This window comes from Geotrypetes seraphini, chromosome 8 (assembly GCF_902459505.1).
Source record: "Geotrypetes seraphini chromosome 8, aGeoSer1.1, whole genome shotgun sequence".
Classification (NCBI taxonomy): Eukaryota; Metazoa; Chordata; class Amphibia; order Gymnophiona; family Dermophiidae; genus Geotrypetes; species Geotrypetes seraphini.
The window spans coordinates 73,837,165-73,854,382 of NC_047091.1; the positions used below are offsets into that span (position 1 = coordinate 73,837,165).

The window sequence follows — 17,218 nt, forward strand, 5'->3', positions numbered from 1 at the left end:
AACCCGACTAGCTGGGGGACCCCCAGGACAGGTTTAAGAACCACTGCTTTACCCTATTTTAGTAAGAATCTATATTGTCCTTAATCAGTTTTAGAACTAAATACAAAACAGGAAACATCGCAATGTTACTTTCTCTTGTGCAGAGTTTGGGTAAGCATAAAAAGCTGGAAATCATGATTTGTTTTTTACATACTTGCTCTCACAAAATTCCAGTTTCAGGGGATAAGGGAAAAAAGGAAAGGTGATGGGGATGGACTTGATATACTGCCTTTCTCTTTTTACAATCAAAGCAGTTTACATTATTATATTCAGGTTCTTATTTTGTACCTGGGGCAATAGAGTGACTTGCCCAGAATCAAAGGAGATGCAGTGGGAATTGAACCCAGTTCTCCAGGTTTTCAGGCTACTGCACTAGACATTAGGTGGCTCCTCCATTCCTACATCTGCACTGACTCGGGAACCTAACATGCCAGATTTGTAAAGAAGTCCTTGTTAAAATAGCTCTATTAGTTATCAGCCTGTGCTTACAGTTCCTGGGAATAGAGGGTAACAATCTCTTGTGGTTTTAGCAGAGGGTTGCGAACTGCAAGCTCTGACAATTTCCAGTGGGTCTCTCTGATTCACGTCCACACAACATCTTTCGATTTTAGCCGAAACCAGGCAATAAGTTTTGGCTGCAATTTTGGTTTCAGCTGAAAGTGTTTATATAGTTTCAGTAGCGGTTTCAGCCGAAATGAAAAAAAAAAGCAGTTTTGGTCCGGCTCTACTGCAGGTATTGTACGTTTTCCCTTTCTCTCCACTCAGGTCTCACGTCATTCCTAGTAGTACCTCCTGCTTAAAAAGACTAGGACTGCACAAACTGTGAACTCTCACCATAGTGTGAATTCTGGCCAAGCAGCCACTGTAGTGTGGGCTTGAAACAGGAAGAGATAGAAGAAGAGGACCTTCTTGCATCTGCTCCCAGATCTTTTGCAGTAGGCCTTTCCCTTTTTGGGGGCCCTTTCAGAAATGGTTTGGGGGCCTCTTAATTTTAACTTCTGCCACTGACTCTTCCCAAAAGTATCTCCTGCTGGGACCATGGGAGCTGTGAACTTTTCCACAATCAATGGTCTTGCACCATTCCCAGTGTTTCCCCTGCATAGAAAAAAACATGTTTTCACTTACCACTCCAGGATAAGGTTCTGTTTCTTTTCTCATTGGCATCCCAAATTTCACTTGATTGACTGATAAAGAAAACAAAAACCTACTTCTGAATCATTTTAAAGAAGTGAATTTACTGTACTAATCATCCCTTTGGTGCCTAGCATATCCCCTTATCCTCTCACGATTCATATGGAATTCCAAGATGGTCATTTTAGAAGCATTAACAGACAAAAATAGCAGCATTTCCACACATAGATTGAATGCCTGTATAAATGGTGATTTCAGAAAGCTCTCAGGGACACAGAATTCAAGGGTGAACTGTTTGGGCAAGGCTTGGGTTTGTTGAAAAATTGTGAGGTTAATTCTATAAACATTGTGCCTATATATAGGCACCCAGAGAATGTCTGATTGTTTAGGTGCCTACTTTTCCCTTATAAAATAGTAATGTAACTAGGTATATATGTGTATGTTATACAGCTGCTGAAAGTGATCATGCCTCAATGCTGGAGATATTGAATACTACAAGTTACATGTATGAGACTCTACCCATGTGAACACCTATCTGTAAAATACATCCAATTAAAAAATGCATGCATTTGCAGAATAAGTGGCATTTATGAGCATATGTGCACACATAAGTGTATATGGGAAGATTAGGTACTTACCTCGATAATCTTCTTTCTAGTAGATAGGAACACCTGTGGGTTGTGTACCCCTGACTGTGAGATTCTATGTAGAAAGCCTCAGTTACATTTTTCTGCTCTGCCTCCCCTCTCTCTGGGCTGTTCTGTAATCCCTCAGTTTTTATCAAAGCAGATGGTTGGCCCTAGAGAGGAAACATAACAGGGATAGGTACGGGGACTCTCCCTGAGAAACAAGTCTGTTCATACCATAACATTTAACACAAAATATACATGAGCCATTTAAAACATGTAATGAGGTGGAACGAACAAGCCACCTAACGGAGTGCAACCTGAACTAACAGTCTTGGAATTCTGAAAGATAACTCCTGGTCTCTTCAGAATAGAAGTAGTCTCCCCTATCCTTGACCTTACTCGACAGAGGAAAGAAACAAGATATCCAGTAATACTGACATGTCTGAGACAGTAAGCAGGCAAATAAACATCTGACAGGGCAGGCTTCAAGACTGATGTTCCTATCTACTAGAAAGAAGATTATCAAGGTTAAATACCTAATCTTCCCTTCTAGTGCAATAGGAACATCAGTCTTGAACCTGTGAGATGTACCAAAGCAGCCCCCAGAATCTAGGGTGGGACAGATGAGCCTGCTAAAAGTACCGAAGACCTGAATGCAGTATCCAGTTTGGCCACTGCATCCACCCTATAAAACTCTGAAAGTATGAAGAGAGAACCATGTGGCCGCCCTACAAATTTCTTCAGGAGAAACTGCTCTGGACTCAACCCAGGAGGCAGCTATGCTCCTAGTGGATTGTGTCTTTAAGGATATAGGAAGTTGCTTTCCTCTTCCAATATACAAATCCATCTAGAAATGGTTGCTTTTTTAGCCAGCCAGCCTCGGCGGCTAGTACCCACCAGCACATATGATCCGACAGTCAAAACTCATTCGCAACTTCCAGATAAAGCAACACTCTGCCAGCAATTTCTGAATTTGTCACTCTTCTTAGACCCCTAAGGATATGAAAGCAGGCGACTGTACTTCCTGGTTAACATGAAAGCTTGACTATTTTCAGCAAGAAAGAGTAAACTGTACGCAGTAATACCCCAGTCTCTGAAACTCTGAAAAAGGGTTCTCCGCAGGATATAGCCTGCATTTCCGACACCCGCTGTGTTGATGTGACTGCCACTAAAAACATAGTTTTCACTGTCAGGTTCATCAATGATGCCTTTTCCAAAGGCTCATATGGAGCTCTAGTGAGTGCCTGCAGAACGAGATTAAGACTCCATGATGGAAAAGGTCAATGTATTGAAGGATGTACACAGGCAAGTCACATTATTATGACCACCGCCTACCTCTGACATCAGGAACGCACAGCCAGTGAACGAATTCATGTGTCGCACACAGACTTCATGGGTATATAAAGTGAGATGTCAACAAGTTGCCAATATAGCAACCGTGGCTTTCATGGGGAAAAAAAGCAAGATTTATCAGACATTGAAAAAGGCATGATCATTAGCTACTAGGCCAAGGGCAGCAGCATTTCAGAAACAGCAGAGTTAGCGAACTGTTCATGGGCTGCTGTGGTTAAAGTGTACCATGAGTGGACGAATGGAACCTTTTCGATGACCCAACATGGTAATTGTGGGGCAGCACAAGCCATCGATGCAAGAGGTGAACATCAGCTGCGCAGGTTGGTGCAGGCTAATCAGCACGCTACTGTGGAGTAACTCACAGTCCAAATGAACCAGGGGGCTTCCGTATGTATGCCCAAAATGACTGTGCAGCAAACCCTATTGTGAATGTTGCTCCAGAGCAGATGGCTATAGACTACACCCATACTCACACAGGTTCAACGCAAAAAACAGCAACAATTTGCACAGGAGTACTGACATTGGACTTGCACTGACTAGCAGATGGTTGTTTTCTCAGAACAGGCATGTTTTGAGCTCCACTGAATGGACGAACTTTGATGTGTCAGGCGTGAAAATACAGAGAATAAACACCCGCAATCACTGTTGGATGTACACAAGCTGGTGGTGGCAGCGTTATGATCTGGGGAATGTTTTCTTGTTTTGGTCTGGGTCCCTTAATACCCCTGGAAGGCATTCTCAACCAATATGGGTATCTCTCCATCTCTGCCAATCAAGTACACCTGTACATGTTGATGATCTTCCCTATAGCCGATGGGATCTTTCAATAGGACAATGTGACATGTTATACCACCAGACTTTTTTGTGAGTGGTTTGCAGAGCACAACCAAGACTTCCAGCTACTTCCCTGGCCTCCAAAGTTCCCAGACCTTAACCCATGAGTTATGATCAACATCCACGCAATGTGCGGCGGTGGCAAAAAGGGCAAACAAAATGCTAGGAATGATAAAGAAGGGGATCACAAACAGATCGGAGAAGATTATCATGCCGCTGTACCGGGCCATGGTGCGCCCTCACCTGGAGTACTGCGTCCAACACTGGTCGCCATACATGAAGGAGGACATGGTACTACTTGAAAGGGTCCAGAGAAGAGCGACTAAGATGGTTAAAGGGCTGGAGGACTTGTCGTACAGCGAAAGATTAGAGAAACTGGGCCTCTTCTCCCTCGAGCAGAGGAGATTGAGAGGGGACATGATTGAAACATTCAAGGTACTGAAGGGAATAGACTTAGTAGATAAAGACAGGCTGTTAACCCTCTCCAAGGTAGGGAGAACGAGAGGGCACTCTCTAAAATTGAAAGGGGATAGATTCCGTACGAATGTAAGGAAGTTCTTCTTCACCCAGAGAGTGGTAGAAAACTGGAACGCTCTCCCGGAATCTGTCGTAGGGGAAAACACCCTCCAGGGATTCAAGACAAAGTTAGACAAGTTCCTGCTGAACCAGAACGTACGCAGGTAGGGCTATTCTCAGTTAGGGCACTGGTCTTTGACCAAGAGCCGCCGTGTGAGCGGACTACTGGGTACGATGGACCACTGGTCTGATCCAACAGCGGCAATTCTTATGTTCTGATGACTGGGGATGCTTGGCACCTCCAAATCTCAAGCGTTGAAATGATCTATGGATCAAAGGTCCTCCTGAGTAGTGGCGCAAGTACCTAAAGCCATGAAAATTACCTCAATCTGACCCCCTATAGGGGTCCTTGGCCTGCTGTCTGGTAATGATTTTGATTTACGATCCTGCAGGTTGGCCATGAGATCGTCAAGACGTTTACCAAAGAGCAATTGACCTTTAAAAAGCAATTTGCTCAGAGTAACCGCCTTAGAGGAGGAATCTCCCGCCCACTGTCTGATCCAAAGCATTCTACGGGCAGAAATAGCACATACAGAAACCTTACTCAGGACCCTGAACAGATCATATAGAGCATCTGCCACATAATCCACTCCCGACATAAGGAACTGGGGATCTGCACTGGCATCCGCTCCCAGAGAACAATGTAATCTCAAAGGGCAAACATGTGCAACGTATAACACTGCTGCTGCTGTTTTCAACCTCAATACCATGGCCTCAAATTGCCTAAGGACAAAAATCCAGCCTGCAGTCCTGTGCATCCTTTCGCTGTGGAGGGAAATATGCTTGGTAACCTGCACCACCAGGAAATCCACTTTCAGCAGAAGAAACAGCTGATGGAAATCAGCGTCCATTGAGTAAAGCTTCGTCATGGCTTTGGCCACCTGAAGAATTCCACATTGGGAAAGAAAGACACAAGGGAGGTCGCAAGCAAAGTGCACCTGTCAGAAACTTGGTCACATGGGGATGAGTAGTAAGCGAACTGGAACCGCTATGTGCTCAGGAGCACGAAAAGCCTGCTATCTGAACCTTAAGGGAGGCCACAGCTAAACCCATATCCAAGCCCACAGGAAGAAAAGACAGAACCACCAGAATGGGAGCTAGCTCAGGCTCTATCGGGTCCTTGGCACACCACTGATGGAAAGCCTTCCAGGCAAAGAGTAGGCATAAATGGGGAGTACTTGGACTGGATGCAAGTAACTAGCGGCATGCCTCAGGGCTCGGTTCTTGGGCCTCTCTTATTCAATATCTTTGTAAATGACCTGGAAGAAGAAACGATCAGTCTCATCACCAAGTTTGCAGATGACAAAAAGCTTTGCCGGGCAATCAGATCACAAAAAGACAACGAGGAACTCCAGAGAGATTTCAACCAACTTGAGAGATGGGCAGAAAATTGGCAGATGAGTTTTAATGTAGAAAAATGCAAAGTGATGCACCTGGGCAGGAAAAACAATGAGCATGAGTATAAACTGCTAGGTATAACATAGGGGAAGAGCGAACAGGAAAAGGATCTGGGGGTACTGATAGACAGGAATCTGAAGCCGTCGGCTCAGTGTGCGGCAGCGGCAAAGAAGGCTAACAGGATGTTGGGCATGATAAAGAAGGGAATCACGAGTAGATCGAAAGAGGTCATAATGCCGCTTTATAGAGCAATGGTCAGACCACACTTGGAATACTGTGTCCAACACTGTTCTCCGAATCTGAAGAAGGATATAACACTGCTGGAGAGGGTGCAGAGGTGAGCGATGAAGCTAGTAAAAGGTATGGAGAACTTGAGCTACCAAGAACGCCTCAGAAATCTGGGATTATTCACCCTTGAGAAGAGAAGACTGAGAGGGGTTCTAATAGAAACTTTAAAAATATTAAAAGGAATTGACAAAATGGAGCAAACTCGCTCACCGACAAGGGGAAAGGATGGAGAGCAAGAAACAGCGTTATTCACTTTGTCAAATGTGACTCGGACAAGAGATCATGGACTGAAGCTGAGAGGGGTCATAGCCATGACAAATGTCAGAAAGTTCTGCTTCACACAGCGGGTGGTGAACGCCTGGAACTCTCTCCCAGAAGATGTGGTGGAGGAAACTACCATTTTAGGATTTAAGGTAAAACTGGACGCACATCTTCTTGCGGGACACACTGAGGGATACAACTGATTAAGGTATTCGCCCAGGTACGCCTGGCTGAGCCTCCACGTGTGCGGACCACCGGACTGGATGGAACCCAGATCTGATCTGGTGCAGGCATTTCTTATGTTCTGTGGCATAAGAAGCCAAAGTAGAGGTTTGCTTAGACTTCAAAAACGTCAAAATGGACACCTCAGAAAAACCACCCTCCATCAAGGCTGAGCGCTCAAGAGCCATGCTGAAAGACCAAATTGCTGAGGGATCTCCATGGGTACTGGACCCTGACTGAGAAGGTTGCGAAGAAGACGGAGCTTTTGTTTCTGATCCCACTGAAGATGATGTACGCGATCCGCTTACCATTGAAGATGAGGCCAACCCGGAGACACTAGGATCACTAGGATGGGATGTGACGCTATCCAGCGGAAGAATCGATCAACCAGAGGCCACAGAGGGAACACATAAAGGAGGTTGTGAATCAGCCAGAGCAGAACCAAGGTGTGCAGACCTAAACTTCCGCACTCTGCTCTTCGACTGAAGATGTGCCTGACCTTCAAGGTCCTGGCTGAAGCCATCGAGTCTGTCTGTGGTGGGCCGCAGCGCTGCACAATAAGGTGGAATGCTCTTCGTGAGAGGGATCATTCTCCCAGATCCAGGACTTGTCAACTGAGAAAGTCTGGCTGTACGGTTTTGACTCCGACCACATGCGTTACAGAGAAACAGAGAAGATGTAACTCTGCCCAGTGAAACAGTATACAAGTTTCCTGGCCCAAGGGAGCGCTGCTGGTGCCCCGTGACAAGTCGCATATGCCACTGACCTGGCGTTGTTGAACACTCGTACCTCTTTCCCTGCCAAAGTGGGCAGTAGAGCAAGACAACACCAGCTAATAGCCCGAAGCTCCAGATGAACGATCAACAGTTCTGACATGGTAGCCCACTGCCCCTGAATGAAGCGGTCTCCGTAGAGAGCACCCCAGCCTGACATCAATCATGATTGAACTACTGCATGTCTAAGAGGTTTGCCCCGGCAGAGAGCCTCCCCCAATGGAGACTGCTGTGAGCTGGTTCTGTCCAGGGGAGCAGCATCTGAAGGGGTTTTGAGGCAGAAATCAAGCTTTGAAAAAAAGATAGATTAAAATCCAAGATGGCCCCCACCAGCGAATTTGCGTGAAAAATGGCAAAAATAAAGAAAATCTGAAAAGAAAAAAATGGCAATTTGGGGTTTGGGGAAGTGGGAGACCTGAACCTTACCCTCAGAGTCCCACAGACCACCTCCAAAGCTCCCATAGAAAATAATGGAGGAATACTTACAGTCTAAAGTGCCTGACTGCAAGCTCTGTTACACTGCAGCTAAATGGAGGAAAATGATTTTCTGCCTCAGAAACTGCTTCAAATGACCAAACCTGAAGATCTTCAGACTACCAGTCAGATGAACTTAGACTGGAACCTCCACCCTCCACCCCCTTCTCCGGAACTTCTCCACACAACCAGGGGAAGAAAACGCAGTCTGCGCCCTGAAATCCGGAGGGACTTTTACTCAGGACACATACAGCCTGCGCTTAAACTCCTGACAGTGTCAGAGGACAAGCAAGCACCCAGGGGAATGGACCCTGAGAAGGGTGGCACAAGCAGGCTGGCTCCACAGATCCACCAAAGTTTCTCTGAGAAGCAGCAGTCTGGCTCCGAAGGACTGCGTCCTTTCCTTTGGCAGAGGACACCGCATGAGGTCTCACGGTACTGAAGCTGCCAGAAAAAAATGAACTTTAAGTGAAAAAAATAAGAAAAAGATGCAGAGCCGATCAAAAGACTTCTGCACAGATTGCTTGCATAAATTGAAAACTGTAAGGGGCTCTAACTCACTTTCTAAGATAGAAGGAGCATATGCTCAGAAAAGTGTTTGGATTTCTGCAACTCCTGGATTGCAGGAAGGGATTCAACACCTAGAGTATGGAATATGGAAGGGACGTAACAGAACGCATATTTGCAAGAAGGCATCAACATTGGCAGGGCATGGGCGGGGCTCCCATGTATACATGTAACTCACAAAATTCTGTAAGTTATGCACATCTTTGCCAAATTTAGTGCCAGAAGTTACACCAGGTCTATGGCTATGGTATAACAGCGGGTGGTACAGACTTTAACAATTTGGCTACTCTGGTTCTCCCAAAAATCAAATACTAAAGAAGTGTAAAGTACGAAATGAATACACAAAATCACTTCCCTAAACACAATGTTGAAGACCAAAAGGTCTGTTTTATGCCATGCCTCAGAGACCGAGTATTCAGGCAACAACTGCTAGATACTTGTTTCGGTCAGCGTCTCAATCATTGGCAGATGGCATGTACTACAAGTACTATATTTCTTTAATGTTTTTTTAATGTTTTTGTTCTTTTTTATGTTTTGTTTCAATAAATTATTAAATAGTATTTTAAAGCAGATGTAATAACACCTTTTTTTGACATCAAATATCATGAAAATTGTTTTGGATAGTGCATATATTTAAACAAAAGCACTTATCTTTTTTGAGATGTCAGCACTGTTTCAAACCCAACGGGGCCTCCGTTTCACCTGGTATGGCTTCATCAGGGGAAAACGTAGACAGTGCGGAGCCAAAAAATGACCTAAGTCCTTGGCGAATGATTCTCAAAAACATTAAAAAAAAAACATTAAAGAAATATAGTACTTGTAGTACATGCCATCTGCCAATGATTGAGACGCTGACCGAAACAAGTATCTAGCAGTTGTTGCCTGAATACTCGGTCTCTGAGGCATGGCATAAAACAGACCTTTTGGTCTTCAACATTGTGTTTAGGGAAGTGATTTTGTGTATTCATTTCCTACTCTGGTTCTCCTCAAGCCTCTTGTAAAACCAACTGTGAATATGGAAGCACTGTGGACTGCTCTTGAGAATTTATTTATGCTCTACTTTAGTCACTATAATGCTGAACTCATCTACTAGACTGCAAAATCAAGAGACTAATTTAAAATTGCAAACCTCTAGGATTGATAACGCTGAAAAATCTCTAACTGAACTGAAAAGTACAATTGCTTAATGGGCCTATGATAACAATTTGATTATGAGAAAGATAGCAAACCTGGAAAACTTCAAAAGAAATCTAAATTTGAGACTCTTGAACTTTCCAGTTTCCAGGTTGATAACATCTAAGAATTTGTTTTATCATTTTCTGACCACAAATTTGAAATACTCAGAGACGCATTTGCCACCTGTTCAGAGGATATATTATTTATTTACATCTAAAGATAAGACTGGAATAGTCTTATAGGAAGCAAGGGGGATAGATGTTTCAGAAACCATCTCCTGAAACCATCTGAAACTGAAGTTATAGGAAGATCCATCCCTCTTTTGTAATTTTGCAAGATAAAGAGGCAGTTTTGAGACCTTATCTGGTCATATCAATTTCCTGGGAGGTAGAGTTTCCATTTTTCCAGATGTCTCTAGATGGACACAGCTTTGCACCAGTCTGTTATTGCATTTCTTGGAGTTACTTTTTCAGCTGTGCTTTCATTCTAAATGCTTTATTTCCTTTTAAAGCAAGAGCCACGTTTTCTTTGAACCAGTGCAGTTGCAATATTTCATTGAAGGTTAAAAGTATTACAAGGGCATCTACAAATGCCACCTAATCATTTGGCCTGATATTTGTTTATTCAGTAGATAATTTACTCTGGGCTCCATTTACTAAACCGCAGAAGAGCTTCTTACCGTGGGTCGGCAAAGTAAATGCTTCGACACTCGTTCAGTTCCTATGAGCGTTGAACATTTACCTCGTTGGCCTGCGGTAAGAAGCTCTTCCGCAGTTTAGTAAAATCCAGAGTCTTTTATTTGTCCTTTTGACCTTTTTCTTCACTTTGGTTCCAGCTTCCTAAGTAATTCACTCTGTAGTATGTTTTTTCTTCTTATTTATTTATTTGGTTAGTTTTATTTCCTTTCCTCCCCAACAAGCTCAGAAGGGAAACAAGGTTGACATACATAATGCATAGACAAACTAATTAATTAATTTTTGGATTTCTTCTCAAAGCCGGTTCTTTGATTGTATATATTGAAATGCAAATATTTAAAAAAAAAAGAAATTCTAAACCAACAAACAAACTTACACTGTATCTCAGAATGGGTTCTTTCCACCTGGTTGTGTTTGCCAATCGAATGGATTTTATCAGGGAAGATATTGCAGGTCTGCAAGAAAGAGCAGGTATAATTCACTGTACCAAAACAAACGAGAAAGGACGCAGGTATGAGGTAGACGGAGGGGGGAGAACAAGAGGGTGGTTAGATGAAGATAAAAGAGGGAATGAAAAAACAGAAGGGGCCGTTGGTGGGTTTAAGACAGGGGTCTGCAACCTTTAAGACATAAAGAGCCACTTGGACCCGTTTTCGAAAAGAAAAAAAAACTTGGAGCCGCAAAACCATTATAAAACAAATCTAACACTGCATATATTGTTTCTTATCTTAATGCTATATACAGGATCACTAAATTGAAAATAAAATCATTTTTCCTACCTTTGCTATTTGGTGATTTCATGAGTCTCTGGTTGCACTTTCTTCTTCTGACTGTGTATCCAATCTTTCTTCCTTTCTTTCAGCCTCCTGTATGTTTCCTCTCCTCCAGGACCTCATTCTCTCCCCCAACTTTTTCTTTCTGTCTCCCTGTTCCCCCTTCTTTCTGTCTCCGTGCCGTCCCCCAAGCCACTCGGTTTGCTGCCACCGCAATCGGGGAACAGCCCCCAAGCCACCGCCGTCCCAAGCTTTCCCTACAGAAGTGTTGCGCTGACCAGCATTCCGCTCCCTGACGTCAATTCTGATGTAGGAGAGGAAGTTCCGGGCCAACAAGGCATTTCTCCTCATTCCATCCAGCCTGAGCCCCATCTCTCCTTGATCCAGCATTTCCCTTCTGTGTCTGTCAGAATTACCATTCCACCTATTTTCCAGCATCCCCCTTCTTTGTGTCCATCTCACCTATATCCCTATCTCACCACTTTTTCAGAATCTTCATTTGTCTCTGTCCTTGTCTTTACCCCATGTTCACCATTTGCCCTTTCAATGTCTTTATCTCCCCCCCCCACACACACTTTTTCAGTATTACTTCTATGTCTCTATTTCACCTCCTCTTCATGTCCCCTCTGTATCTCTATCCTTATTCAGTAGGTCCTGCTTACCCTTTCTCTTCTTTGTGTCACTATCTCCATTTTCAGCTTTCCCCCCTTTCCCATTGTTAATGCACCCTGTAGCCAGAATCTTTCCACCCTCCCTCCACTCCGGCCCAGCCCAGTATGAAATATTTCCTTTTGTTTCCCTCCCCTCTCTCTTTCTCTCTCTCTTCTGCTCCCTCACCCACGAGTCCTGCATCTGGCCCTCTCCCTTCTACCTGCACCTGGCAACATCCCCCTGCTCCGCAGCTCTCTTCAGCAACTCGTCAGCAGCGGTGATCAAGACAAGCTGCCGACATCGAGGCCTTCCCTCTACGAGTCCTGCCTTTGTGGAAAAAGGAAGTTGAAACAAGCGGGACTCGCAGAGGGTAGGCCCCGACGTCAGAAGCTTGTGTCGATCGCTGCTGCTGAGTTGCCGAAGAGAGCCGCGGAGCAGGGGATGTGGCCGGAAGCAGGTAGAAGGGAGAGGGAGATAGGAAGGCTGTAGATCACCGGAGCATGACACCGACCCCGGCCAGGATGATTTCTTTTTCAGGCACCTTACAAGTCCAGCGTCGCGGCGGGAAATAGCCACGCTGAGCAGTGAGCTCAGCACTACACAGATGAAAGCCTTGCTTGCTGATTGGTCCGGCGGCACGGCGGGGCGGGGCCGCCGGACCAATCAGCAAGCAAGGCTTTCATTTGTGTGTGCTGAGCTCACTGCTCAGCGTGGCTATTTCCCGCCGCGACGCTGGACTTGTAAGCTGCATTCCTGCGTGACACACTACCGGAGCCGCAGCAGAGGTGGAAAAGAGCCGCATGCGGCTCTGGAGCCGCGGGTTGCCGACCCCCGGTTTAAGAGAAAAATGGGAGACAGTCCAGGGAAAGCAAAGTGAGTGCATATTGATACTAAAATCAAACTCTTGGGGGTCATCCTCGACAAAGACCTCAATTATCATGATCAAATAAGCACGATAACCCAAGGATGTTTCTACAAACCCTGATTAATTCGCTCAATTACATCGCACCTGGACCCCTCCTCTATTCAAATCCTGATTCACTCACTTGTCATTTCCCAAGCTGATTACTGTAATTCTCTATATCATGGCATTACACAAAAGGAAACCCACAGACTTCAACTCATTCAAAATACAGCCATCAAACTCATGCATGGGGCAAGAAAATATGATCACGTTACCCATTTACTCCGCGAAGCTCACTGGCTCCCCATATCACATAGAACAATAAAATTCTTCTACTTGTCTTTAAGATTAAACAAACAAACTCTCCAGCCTTTCTCAATAAACTCCTTATTCCCTATACCCCATCACGTGCCTTAAGATCCAACAATCAAAACTTAATATCCCATCCATAAGAGAACTATTCTACACGCGCAACACTATTTTCTCTGTCACAGCCCCCTCCCTATGGAATGCTCTACCATCAGATATCAGACTTGAAGACTCCCTGGACAAATTCAGAAGCAAATTAAAGACATTCCTAATTAGAGATGCCTACCAACCATAAAAAAAAAGAAAGGGATGTCATATCAACAGTCTTGGCCAGAATATTTCCTCCCTTTTGTTATCTCCACCCCTTTTTACCTCCCTTTTAATTTATTTTATCTCGATGTACTTTACTTATCCTTACCTATAGGTCCCTTTGTTACTATATGTCTTTGTTTGATCGGTTCTTGATATTTTAACTATGAATGCCTCCCCTTTCTTTTCTTTTTTATCCTTTTAAAGTTTAGTATTGTAAACCGTCTAGGTAACCTTTGATAGATGGTATATCAAATATGTAATAAACTTGGAAACTTGAAATAGGACTTATGCAACCAATATACCAAACTGGTTATTTCAAGGGTGGAATATCTGTACACTACTTTGAATGGACTGTATTACACTTCCCCCTCTGAATCCACGGTTTCAGCATCCGGATTCAGTTATTCGCGATTTTTTTAGGGGGAAAAAAAGCTTTGTTTTGGACCTTCCCCGCTTTCCTCCCACCTTCCCCCCGGCATCCCGGCCTTACCTGGTGGTCTAGCGGGCTTTCGGGGCAGGAGCGATCTTTCTACGCGTCTGCCTCTTGCAGATCGCCAATAGGAAATGGCTGCCGTGAGCTCCCTATTGGCGATCTGCACGGGGCAGGAGCATAGGAAGATCACTCCTGCCCCGAAAGCCCACTAGACCATCAGGTAAGGCCGGCACAGGTTGCCCAGCCCAGAGAGGAACAATCTTCACTCAGCCCGGCCCGACACTGAAGCGGGGAAAGAGGAGACCGAAGCACTCGCACTGGCCCCTGCAAATACGCATGGAAGGAGGCGGAGACCACCAGGTAAGGTCCGGGGGCGGGCCAGAGCCGGCACAAAGTTATTCGCGATTTTTCACATTTCGCGGTCTGGCTCTGCCCCTAACCCCTGCGAATACCGAGGGAAAAGTGTATTTGGAAAGGCAATCTAAAAAATATTTAAACTAAATTAAGCCCCGTCCCAGATACTGATAACGAAACAGACAGTACCTCCAAGTCACAGTCATCCATAGAGTCCTCATGGTCAAGTACCGGGTCCGGATTGTTCATTCTGTCCAGTAATTCTATAGCTAAAGTCTTGCTCAAGGTCTGAGTGATAAACAGGTGCTGCTGATAGTGGAGAAAGATAATGCATCTTTGAGAAATACAGACATTTTCACCTCATCCTACATTACACATTGACAGCACTTCTTTATTAATTTTCAAATCCAATACAAAGTGCAAAAAAAATGCAATCAATTATTACAGTATACAGCACTTGTAGCCAAACAAACAACAACACAAAGAATTTTCTCCCACCCTCCCTGGATGTGTGTGAAAATCACTTTGAAATTAAAGGCTCATTCTAGTAATCGGCTTTAACAAATTCCACTAATGGACTCCATACATCTTTAAATTTTTTAATATGTCCCAATTGTTCAGAATACATTTTTTCATATTTATAATACTGGCAAAGAGCTTCCCCACCAAAAGTTAAAATTCAGCCTGATTGACAGCATATTCTTGCCAGTAGCACCCTACTAAGGCTCCACCTCCTGGTTTCCTACCTGTAGGAGTTTTTCAGCTGTAGGCCTTTTCCTGGGATTCTTGGTCAATGTAGCTTTGAGGAAGTGGTGGAAGTCATTTGACCTGCAGAAGGAGCAAAGTATATCCAGGAAGGAAAATAGATAGGAGACTGGAAGATTAGGTTTATACCTTCGATAATCTTCTGTTAGTCCCTGGAAGATTCCATACAATAGGTGTCAAATCCCAACCTACAGTCCAGGTGTTAAACAAATCTACATCTTTTCTGAACACATGCTGCACTCTCCCTAGTGTGAGAATCAATAAATAGTTCAGTCCCAAAGTCAAGCACATACCTGTAAATCCAAGACAAGGGGGTACAGGGGAAAATCCCCATCAACATAAATAATTCATGGTTTGCTCTGCAAAATATCTACAAGTAATAAACAGACACAAAGGCTAATCCCAGCTCTTGTAAGAGCAGACAGAATGGCTCCAGTGAGAGGAACATGCTTCAGATACCAGGAACTGTCGGCTGAGGAAGACTGCCAGAACATTGTCAACTCCGGCCCCATGGGATGCTGAGAAAGACAGAAGAAGCTCTTCCGCCCAGTGGGCCACCAGTCTTTCTGAGAGAGAGCACTAGAGCTCCCTTGTGAAGTACATATGCCACCACCGTGGCATCAAAGAAAACTTGCACCGCTGGTCTTTCTGAAGGGACTGGAGAACAAATAGCACCAGCCAAATTTCTGAAGCTCCAGACAAAAGGTCAACCAACGTTGCAGACCAGGAGTCCACTACCCCTGAATGGAGCAAGCCCCACAATGGAACCACAACCCAACAGGCTGGCAGCCTTGCTAAGAGTTATCCACTCGGAAATCTGATGAAGCCAGCCCTGGCTGAGAGTCATCCCTTGAAGCCACCAGTTCAAATTGCTACTAACTGGAGCCAGGAGAGCAGCCTCTGAAGGGGGGAAAAACTCAGCTGAGATAATCATGACAGGAGGGACTCCCATCAAGCTCTGGCCCAGGGGATCATCTCCAAGGAGGCTGCCTGAGACCCCAGAACCTGTAGATTACCCCAGGCCAAGAGAGCCGGACAACCCAAGAGAATTCTAATCTGTTGGTGAAGGTTCTGTCTACTTGCCCTGAGAAGAAGCACACAAACCTGTCTGGAGACAAAGAGAAGCCCTAGAAAATCCAGGGACTTCTTGAACTTGCCTATGCCTGCAGCAGAGACACTACTGTCACCACCACACCTCCGTACAACCAACGAGATGGAGCCCGGAGCACCCACTGTCCCAGGAAGGGTGGATGTGTGCCACCCAACTACAATCACTGTGACGAAAGTGTGGGAGCCATCGCTAGACTAAGAGGTAGACTAGAAATGCTGTTGCAGAACATGGAAACACAGAAACCTATGATGCTCTGGGCTGAATGAAATATAGAGATAAACCTCTGGGAGATCCAAGGACACTAGAAACTCCCTTGGAGACAGAGCTAGCACAGTTTGCTCTGTTGTCCATTCGGAAAGAGGGAATTCACAAGAAGTGGTTGACAGACTATAGAATCAGAATATGTCTCCAAATCTCCGAGCCCTTCTAGCATGAGAAGGAATAAGGAGCATCCGCCTAAGCCCATTCATGGACTGGAAAAGGTTCAAGCATCCCGAAGACTAAGAGGCGCTGCAGAATACCGCAGACCCTGGACTCTGGTGCCGTCAACTTGCCAGAGTCTAGAAATAATAATAATAACAACTTATATACCGCAAAGCCATAAAGTTCTTTGAGGGAGTAAACAGGCAGATAGACAAGGGCGACCAGGTCGACATTGTATATCTGGATTTTCAGAAGGCGTTCGACAAGGTTCCACATTAACGACTACTTCGGAAAATTGCGAGCTATGGAATCGAGGGTGAAATACTCACGTGGATTAAAAAACTGGCTGGAGCACAGGAAACAGAGAGTGGGGGTAAATGGACAATACTCGGACTGGAAGAGGGTCACCAGTGGGGTGCCGCAGGGCTCGGTGCATGGACCCGTGCTCTTCAACATCTTTATAAACAATGTGGACATTGGTACGACGAGCGAGGTGATTAAATTTGTGGACGATACGAAGTTATTCAGAGTAGTGAAGACATAGGGGGATTGCGAAGATCTGCAACATGACATAATCAAGCTCGAGAAATGGGCAGTGACATAGCAAATGAGGTTCAATGTGAATAAGTGTAAAATGATGCATGTCGGGAACAAAAATCTCCTACACGAATACAGGATGTCCGGGGAGGTACGTGGAGAGACCTCCCAGGAAAGAGACTTGGGAGTTCTGATCAACAAGTCGATGAAGCCGTCCACACAATGTACGG

General features: G+C 44.8%; 1 protein-coding gene across 6 annotated transcripts in view; it reads right to left on the reverse strand.

Annotated features, from left to right (window-relative positions):
- The window catches only part of MAP4K2 (mitogen-activated protein kinase kinase kinase kinase 2), a 166,674-nt gene that overhangs the window by 85,481 nt on the left and 63,975 nt on the right, over nt 1–17,218 (reverse strand). For 4 of the 6 annotated variants that reach the window (XM_033957389.1, XM_033957391.1, XM_033957393.1 and 1 more), the window contains exons 11-14: nt 14,899–14,980; nt 14,342–14,461; nt 10,793–10,871; nt 1,165–1,223 (exon numbers count right to left, since the gene is read on the reverse strand). In XM_033957389.1, coding sequence (XP_033813280.1) covers nt 1,165–1,223; nt 10,793–10,871; nt 14,342–14,461; nt 14,899–14,980 — 340 coding nt within the window. The remainder of the gene's footprint in view (nt 1–1,164; nt 1,224–10,792; nt 10,872–14,341; nt 14,462–14,898; nt 14,981–17,218) is intronic. The other 2 variants (XM_033957390.1, XM_033957394.1) reach the window with 1 other exon arrangement.